The sequence below is a fragment of the Rhodamnia argentea genome, chromosome 3, assembly GCF_020921035.1.
Source record: "Rhodamnia argentea isolate NSW1041297 chromosome 3, ASM2092103v1, whole genome shotgun sequence".
NCBI classification, from domain to species: domain Eukaryota; kingdom Viridiplantae; phylum Streptophyta; class Magnoliopsida; order Myrtales; family Myrtaceae; genus Rhodamnia; species Rhodamnia argentea.
This window is the reverse complement of record NC_063152.1, coordinates 18230528-18240157: the sequence shown is the minus strand read 5'-3', so window position 1 is coordinate 18240157 and position 9630 is coordinate 18230528. Positions and strand designations below refer to the sequence as shown.

The window sequence follows — 9630 nt, the reverse complement described above, 5'->3', positions numbered from 1 at the left end:
AATAATTTTACAGCGAAATAAATGAAGCTTAATTGAAATTCAATAAATTTATTGAGCCATGTGCAAGTGCATTTCCCACCTTCACCGCAACAACTTTGTTATTGTAATAAAACAATCGATACATTTTTCTCAATAATCGTATCTTCAATAGCGTTGACCTTCCTTTTTCTCAGGATTAAAACAATGAATACATTTTTTGGATTTATTGTTCTTTCTCTAATAAATAGTTTCGTCAATTAGAAGACAAAACCAAAACATAACCCCTCCTTCCTCCCCCCCAAAACAAAAACCAACTGAAATAAGAAGAGCGCAAAAAAACAAAAAACATGTTCAAAAGCTAATATGGATACAGGACAGAACCAACCAATAGAGATGATCATCAAGCGCCACTGCCACCGACCAGTCAACAGTCGACAGGACAGAACCAACCAATAGAGAAGATCATCAAGCGCCACTGCCACCGACCAGTCAACAGTCGATTTGCTCACCAGAAACCAAACCAAGTCTGTTCTTTAACCGAGCTCCACTGCAGAGACCGAGCTCCTTAGTAGGGTTTCTTAAGATCTGCTACGCAAACGATTGACACTGGTCACGATAACAATCATCCCTCATCCATGTCTAGCCAGCCAAAAGTGTTCCTGAGTTTCAGAGGGCCGGACACACGGCGCCACTTTTCGGATTTCCTCTACAACATGTTGACCAATGCTGGGATTGGCGTCTTTAGAGACGAGGAAGGTCTGGAGGGAGGCAAAGAAATTACACCCCAGCTGATCCAACAGATAAAGCAGTCCAAGATCTCAATACCGGTAATCTCCAAGGAGTATGCGTCCAGCAAGAGCTGCCTCGTGGAATCGGAGCAAATGGTGGAGTGCTTGGACAAGAAGGACCACACCATCATCCCCATCTTCTACTACGTCGACCCGTCGGACGTACGCTACTGCAAGGGTTCCTTCGAGAGTGCTTTCCTTAAGCACAAGAACCGTGGCATTAATGACAGTCAGATCAATTCCTGGAAGTGTGCTCTCCAGCGGATCGGAAAGTTGAAGGGATACCCTTTCCACGAAAAAGTGTAATTTCCACGAAACACTCTGGCCTTAGATTACTTTTCTCATCTATCTCGCCTACTTTTGTGTTAAGATTGACTAGATTTAAATGGTATCGCATATATCTTCATTATAATAACGGTGATGGCAGCTGCATCATGCGCAAATAAGTTTTCTTCCTCTTTTGATCTTCCTTTCCATGTCCTTTTTATTCCACATCCATTTGGGCAGGTATCATGCTGAAGCCACAAAGCAAATTGTCCATGAAGTTCAGCAGATTCTGAAGACAAAGGACCTAATTGTGATGGCACCGTTAGTCGGAGTCGATTCTCATGTGCAGGAAATAATGGCAAAGCTGAAGTTTGACTGTGGCAATGGGCGAGCAGTTAAAATTGGAGACACAAGTGAAATGGTGTTAATATATGGCATCCCCGGGGTTGGCAAGACGGTCCTGGCAAAATATGTTTATAATAAACTTCATCATCTGTATGATACCTGTAGCTTTCTTGAAAAGATCCAACAAGAAATTGAAGATAAGGGAATCGTGTCTGTGCAAAACCAACTAATCTCGGACCTCTATAACTATGCCCGAGAATTTAAATATTCTGATGATGCTCTGAACTATATGCAGAGCTGGTTTCACGCCAAGAAGGTCCTCATTCTCCTTGATGACGTTAAGGATCATGAACAGCTCAGCGCATTAGTCGGAGACCTTGATTGGTTTGGCCTCGGTAGCACGATCATTGTGACATCCCAAAGGGCTGACGTTCTTATAAGAATCGATGGTGCGGAAAGTTTTGTCCTCAGAACGTTGGAACAAGATAAAGCTCTGCAATTATTCTGTAGGCATGCTTTTGAAGAGGATTCTCCCCCTGAGAAATTCAAGGAGGAGTCAATACGTATCGCTGCTGCTACTGAGGGGCTTCCTTTAGCGCTCGAGAGCGTAGGTAAATCTCTATCAAAAACAAAAAGAAGAAGAGAGTGGACTGAAACAGTGACTGCATTGGAAGTAGCTTCTCATGAGAGTGTCTGGAAAGCCTTCTCCAAGAGCTATAAAACTTTAAAAGAGAAGGAACAGGAGATATTTCTTGATATAGCATGCTTTTTCAATGGCAAGGACAAGAGAATCCCCTATTACATGTGGGATGACCGTAATTATATGCCTGCTCTATCGATTCGCTCTCTTCATGCCAGGTCTTTGGTAGAAATTGGGGAAAATAAAGAAATATGCATGCGTGGAATACTGAAGATGTTTGGCCGGGAAATTGTCGAGCGTGAGCGTGAATACGAGAGAGAACCTTGCAAGCGCCAGAGGCTGTGCAACGGCGAAAAAGTGCTGAATGTACTAAGAGGACGGAAGGTAACTTCTGCGAGCATTGCGCCACATCTTTTCTTCTTTAGATGCCAATTGCTACTGTTATTGATCCATTTCTTTCTATCATTCGGGAAGTGTGATGCCAAAAGACAGCTCGAATTTTAGAAGTTAATTTTGTTTTGCTTGATTGACAGGGTACTGTGTACGTTGAAGCCCTCGGGCTGGAGTTTACGGACGGATCTGCAGGGAATATCAGTTTCAAATGTGATCAAATTGATGGTTTGCAGAAATCGAGCTTCCTCAAGCTGGATCAAGCTGACATTCGGGGAAACTTTGGGGATTGTGACTCGAGCTTAAGATGGCTTGATTGGCGAGGGTGCCCTAAGATTTTTTATGACAACGCAAATCTGACTTGGCAAAACCTGGTGATCCTTGATTTGTCGTGGAGTCAGGTTCAGGAAGACTGGAGTGGTTGGGAGCACCTTGTGGAGGTATGGAATGAATTCACTATCTTCAGTCATACAATTCTTCTTTTGACGACGAGTCTTTCTTAGGTACTAAATATTTACTATCACATCCTATTTTGTCTTGCAGGCTAGGAAATTGAAAGTTTTGAAACTAACTGGTTGTCTCCAATTGACGGCCACTCCAAAATTTCCTCCTTCAATGGAGCTGGAAAGACTTGTTCTGGAAGGTTGCTCTAATTTATCATTTATCCATCCATCATTTGGTAATCTGACGAAGTTGGTTTATTTGAATATGAAGGGATGCGGTGGCCTCAGTGAATTGCCGGATTTGGATCCCATGACAGGCTTGAAAGAGCTGGTGATTGATGGAACTTCCATCACTCGGATTGATTTCCAAGAAGGTTCCATAAGGAAGCTCAAATCTCTCAGTGCCCGTGATTGTAAGCACCTGATCGAAATAACCGATTCGATAAGGTACTTAGAGTCTCTCACATATCTTTCTCTAGACGGCTCAGAAATCCATGCCCTCCCGCAGTCCATCGGATCACCGGAGAAACCGAAAACAACGTCTGTGAAGAACTGCGGGAGACTATCCGTTACGTCCCAAGGATTGCAAGTATATTCGCGGCGCAGAAAACATGCCTAAACAAGGCTAAGGAGATTCGCATTCCATTTAGGACGAGGATAGTAATCAGCATTAATAAGGATAGTTATCAATTAGTTTCTATTTATAAGGATAGCCATCGGTTAGTTTATATTTATCAATTAGTTTCTATCTATGATTGATATTCGTATGTGTACTCGGCTATTTAAGAGGTCATTAGGTTACACTGAAGAATCAAGCAATTACAATTCTATTCCTATCTCTCTTCCTTCTTTCTCCTTCTCTCTCTTTGTTCTCGCTATATCAACTATTCTCTTAACAATTGGTGCTCTCGTCGACTCACACTTCCACCATGATCGCAACACGTTCTCAAGAACAGGAGGCCCAATTGTAAGCGGTGCAACAACTAGCCAATGATACTGCTGCACTTGTTGAACAATTGCGACAAGATCTCGTTACCTCTCAAGCCAATCAATCGATCGCCGAGAGCCTCATGACTCTCCCGGACAAACGTGACCCGCGTCTCAAGGCTATCATCCGAGCAGAACCACCACCACCGCCCCCCTCATCCAATCCTACGGCGTCTGGAATTCTTGGGAGTGGCCCATCAAAACCCACCCATACGGATGAGAGGCCTACACAGGGCCCGACACCACGCCTCATATTTCCGCGTTTCTCTTCGGGTGATCTGTCTGTTTGGCTTTTCAATGTAAGCCACTTTTTTCAATATTATCATACTCACCCTCGGGATAGACTCCTGCTAGCGGGAATGCACCTCGATGCTCCCGTTGCCACTTGGTATCAAGGATTGGTGGCCGAAAATCTTCTACCGGATTGGGATGCATTTACCCGCGCTATCCGTCATCGCTTTGGCCCCTCCGAATATGAAGATGCAACTACCCTTCTTGCCAAGTTATCTCAAACGGGTTCCGTCCTTGATTACCAGGCCGCTTTCGAAAATCTTGCCAGCAAGGTACGTGGACTCACTCCGGCACACTTACGTAGCCTGTTTATTTCAGGCCTGCAGCTTCGGGTGCACATGGCTGTCCAAGCTCACCGCCCGGTGGACTTACATGATGCCTTCGCATTAGCGCGCATGTATGAGGCCCGGTTCGGCGAGCCGCGCAACCGGCCGTTTCCACCGCACCCTTCCGCATCTGTACTCGCACAACCACCGCTTCTACGGCTTCCCGTTAAACGTCCGTCCGCCGAAGAGATGCAAGTAAGACGTGACAAAGGTCTATGCTTCAACTGTGATGAAAAATTCGTCCGCGGGCATCGTTGTAAGGGGCGTTCGATCCTTTTATATTTGGAGGGTTTCGACGACTCGGATGATGTCTTGCTGCCAACCGAGAGTGAGGCCACCGAAACCACTCCATCCGAACTTGAAATCGGCCTCCATGCTCTCTTCGGTCAACGCTCGGCCAAATCCATGCGCATGACGGGAACGGTGCGAGGTCGGTCGGTTCAAGTCTTGGTTGATGGAGGAAGCACACATAACTTCCTCTCTACGCGCATGTCCAAGTTCCTTGCCTTGCCGCTGTCGCCAATCACTCCCTTCCAGGTGTTGGTAGGCAATGGTGACGCCCTACGATGTAGGGCCGTCTGTCGCGATGTGCCCGTACTCCTTCGGACCCATTTATTTACCACGAACCAGTTTGTTCTTGACTTGCGGGGAACTGATATTGTTTTGGGTGTTCAATGGCTAGAAACTTTGGGGCCGGTCCTAACCGACCACGCAAACATGACAATGGAATTCCACACCATGGCCAACCCGTGCGGCTACAAGGTGACCCCTCTCTGCGTGCATTATCGGTCTCCTCTTTGAGCCTTTTCAAACTCATGGCGGGCGACGGCGTAAGCGCATGCTACATGTGCTTATTCGCCTCTTTATCAGACCCACCTCCAACGGACGTGAATGCCGATATTCCGCTATCGGTGCAAATGCTTATTGTGGAGTATGACGACCTATTTGCCCAGCCAACCGGCCTTCCACCGGCGCGTGATGTCGACCACCACATTCCCCTCAAAGCTGGCACCGAGGCGGTCAATGTCCGGCCTTACCGTTATCCACACTACCAAAAAAATGAGATTGAACGCCCAATCACGGAACTCCTCCAGGACGGAACCATTCGCCCAAATCGCTCGGCCTTCGGTTCGCCGGTCCTCCTAGTAAAAAAGAAGGATGGCTCTTGGCGCTTCTGTGTCGATTATAGAGAGCTGAATGCTGCCACTATTAGAGATCGATTCCCCATTCCAATGGTTGATGAGCTATTGGATGAGCCGCACCGCATTGTCATTTTCTCCAAATTGGATCTGCGCTTCGGATATCATCAGATTCGGATGGACCCCTCAGATATTCACAAAATAGCCTTCCCGACACACCATGGCCACTTCGAGTTCCCGGAAATGCCCTTCGGACTCACCAACGCACCGTCCACCTTTCGGGCATTAATGAATGAGGTATTCCGGCCGTTCCTTCGTCGGTTTGTTGTTATATTCTTCGACGATATTCTTATTTACAGCAAGGATTTGGCCCTTCATCTTGATCATCTCCACCAAGTATTTGCTACTCAGCGTCACCACCACCTGGCGGTCAAACACTCGAAGTGCAACTTCGCCACGCCCACCGTCGAATTCCTTGGACATATTGTTTCAGCGCATGGTGTCTCCGCTGATCCCGCAAAGCTTGAAGTCGTTCGAGACCGGCCAATCCCAGCTACGCTCAAGCGGATTCGCGGCTTCCCGGGATTGACAGGCTATTATCGTCGTTTCATCCGCCACTACACGACTATAGCCGCCCCCCTCACGAACCTCCTCACCAAGGATGGGTTCGCGTGGTGCGCACAAGCCGAGCATGCCTTCACCTCCCTCAAAGACGCTTTGAGTCATGCCCCGGTATTGGCACTGCCCGATTTTGCCATTCCTTTTATTGTGGAGACCGACGCCCGTGGCGTCGGAATTGGCGCAGTATTGATGCGATCCGAGCATCCGGTGGCCTTCTATAACAACAAACTTTCCCCTCTCATGCGCAGCAAGTCAACTTATGTGCGTGAGTTGTTCGCAATACTGTCGGCCATCCAAAAGTGGTGTCAATATCTGCTCGGGGCTCATTTCATTATCCGGACAGAACATAAGCCACTCCACCATCTTCTTCAACAAACCATCCAGACGCCTGAACAGCAACAATTCCTCTCGAAATTGGTCGGCTTTGACTACTCTATCGAATACAAGCCGGGCAAGAAAAATACAAAGACGGATGCATTGTCAAGGGTTTATGATGATGTCAACCAAGAAGGCACACTTTTAACATTATCCCATCCCGTGAATACGGACCTCGACACCCTTCGTGTCAAGCTACCGCTAGACCAACATTCAAAGAACATCATCGACGGCCTCCCGCGTGCACCCGACTCTCGGCTAGGGTAGTCTTACTCATCAGGTCCGCTCCACCACTCCTCCCTCGTGCCCTTACTTCTATCGGATTATCACTCAAGCTTACACGGTGGTCACTCTGGGGTACAACGAACCTTACAGCGCATCTCCGCGCATTTTCGGTGGGACGGCATGCGTAAGGACATCGCCAAATTCGTCCAAGCATGGGATGTTTACCAAAAGTGCAAACCAACCAACCATCACCCCTATGGGTTACTTCAGCCCATTGCTCCACCCGACTCATTATGGACCGATCTCTCTATGGATTTCATCACACATTTACCACCATCTGCCGGATATACGGCTATATTAGTGGTCGTTGATCATTTTTCCAAGGGGGCCCACCTCGCTTCACTACCGCCACGCTACACCGCCACCAAGGTGGCCCAAGTTTTCCGGACTACGGTGGGAAAACTACATGGCATACCTCACTCCATTATTTCCGACCGTGACCCAATTTTTCAAAGTGCCTTTTGGAAGGAGTTGTTTAAACTCCAAGGAACGAAGCTTCACTTCTCATCCGCTTACCACCCGCAATCGGATGGACAAACGGAGCGTGTCAATCTCCGCATTGAACAGTTTCTTCGTTCATTTGTTCATGATCAACCCTCCAAATGGTCCAAGATTCTTGGGTGGGCGGAGTACCACTATAACACCACATTCCAGGCTTCTACGGGTATGACGCCCTTCGAGGTGACATTCGGCGAAAAACCTCCCTCCCTCTTGGCCTATTGTGCCGGTACCGGTCTTGTCGAAGCGGTCGATCATGACTTGCGCTCACGTGATATAATCTTATCTCGATTACGTGCCAATTTATCCAAAGCTCAGGCGGTCATGAAAACCCGGGCAGATAAGCACCGCACCGATATTTCTTTCAAACTAGGCGACATGGTGCTTCTTCGCTTTCATCCTTATCGCCACCTGTCGGTTCGCAAAGACTCCGCCCACAAGCTTGGGCTTCGCTACTATGGTCCGTTCCCCGTGGAGGAACGCGTGGGACAAGTGGCTTATCGACTTTCCCTGCCGACTTCCAATCGCATACACCCGGTTTTTCATTGTTCACTACTCAAACCATATACTCCTTCACAATCCACTAGGGTGCATCCACTCCCGGATGCAACTGTTGATCACCAACCCATTCACAAGCCACTAGCAATTTTGGGTCAACGAGTTATTGTGAAGGACTCTAAGCCGGTCAAACAGGTGTTAGTTCAATGGCGGGACCTCGCGCCCGAAGACTCCAGTTGGGAGGATGAACATCACTTGGATAATACTCGACTTGAGGACAAGTCGTCTCTCTATGGGGGAAGGAATGTTACGTCCCAAGGATTGCAAGTATATTCACGACGCAAAAAACATGCCTAAACAAGGCTAAGGAGATTCGCATTCCATTTAGGACGAGGATAGTAATTAGCATTAATAAGGATAGTTATCAATTAGTTTCTATTTATAAGGATAGCCATCAATTAGCTTATATTTATCAATTAGTTTCTATCTATGATTGATATTCGTATGTGTACTCGGCTATTTAAGAGGCCATTAGGTTACACTGAAGAATCAAGCAATTACAATTCTATTCCTATCTCTCTTCCTTCTTTCTCCTTCTCTCTCTTTGTTCCTGCTATATCAACTATTCTCTTAACACTATCCAATCTTCCGGATGGAATATAAAAAATCAGGTCATTGCAATTCCTGGATTTTATCCGAAACTGCGATTCAGAAGTTACCGACGTCGGCGGAGGATTTGAAAGCTATGAAAGTGCTTAGGATGAGGCGTACTTTCGTATAGGAGTTTGCTGGAACTATACTGAATCTAGAGAAGCTGGAAGAGATTTCTCATTATGCCGGAGATTAGAGGGGGAGATCCACTTCGACATGTCGAGGTTGTCATCTTTGGCAATCCCGAAACCGTCCCACACTCGGATTTCCGGCCTACCTCCAAGTATTTCCCGCCTTTCTCGCCTCCGGGGACTCCACATCTCCGGATGCGACAATCTTCAGAGCCTACCCGAGTTGCCCGGTTTTGTTAAATGTTTTTTGTGATCCGGGTAATTAGATTCCGAAAAATATTTTGAGAGATTTTTTTTTAACTCCTTTTAATAGCTTTCCGATTATCTTTTATTAGTGAATCATTAGGAAATTTAGACTATTTATATTCATATTATTCTCTTTTGTAATGAGCTAATCCTTTGAATTAAGACAAAATTGAGAGTTTTTTTCTCTACTGCTTCATGTGTATTTACGAGTTCTGACCCGTGTTTACTAGATCATTTTTACGGCGTTCAATTTTCAAAATGCCGGTTCCTATGATCATAAAGCAAATCTCTCGGAAACACGTCTACGAAATCAATGGAAAGCCCTTGCTTTGAGAAAGATTCCAACCAAATTTGTTAGCTAGATCCGTCCATTTCAGCCTTTCGGGCACCACATTAGCCAACTACAGTTAGAAATCTGACCCCCCCCCCTCTCCCTTCTTCAAAAACTTCTATTTTATCACGAGAAACCTGGTTTTGCAGTTCCCATGACCATCTTGACCGCAACAATCACCAACTTCGACGGATCGGGTTTATCGAATGATTAGCCATGGCGATCTTGATTGCAACATGGTCTTCGTAGCCAACGTAATAATCACCATGAAAATTTTTCCATGTGAATCTGTTTCGCCGGAATTTCTCCCGCGACGAGATATCTTTTATCGAAATTAGTTCTTCGACTTTTAAATATAGAAAAAGTGTCTTGTGGACATTCCGGACAAGAGTGATCCAA

The 9630-nt window shown here is 46.4% G+C and overlaps 1 protein-coding gene across 1 annotated transcript; it reads left to right on the top strand.

Moving 5' to 3' along the window:
* The first annotated feature begins 614 nt into the window (after positions 1-614).
* LOC115730526 (disease resistance protein L6-like) lies at positions 615-3471 on the top strand. Its single transcript, XM_030661147.2, has 4 exons — positions 615-1069; positions 1275-2403; positions 2553-2849; positions 2953-3471. The coding sequence occupies exons 1-4, from the start codon at positions 615-617 to the stop codon at positions 3469-3471; spliced, it is 2400 nt and encodes a 799-aa protein (XP_030517007.2).
* Positions 3472-9630: the final 6159 nt, after the last annotated feature.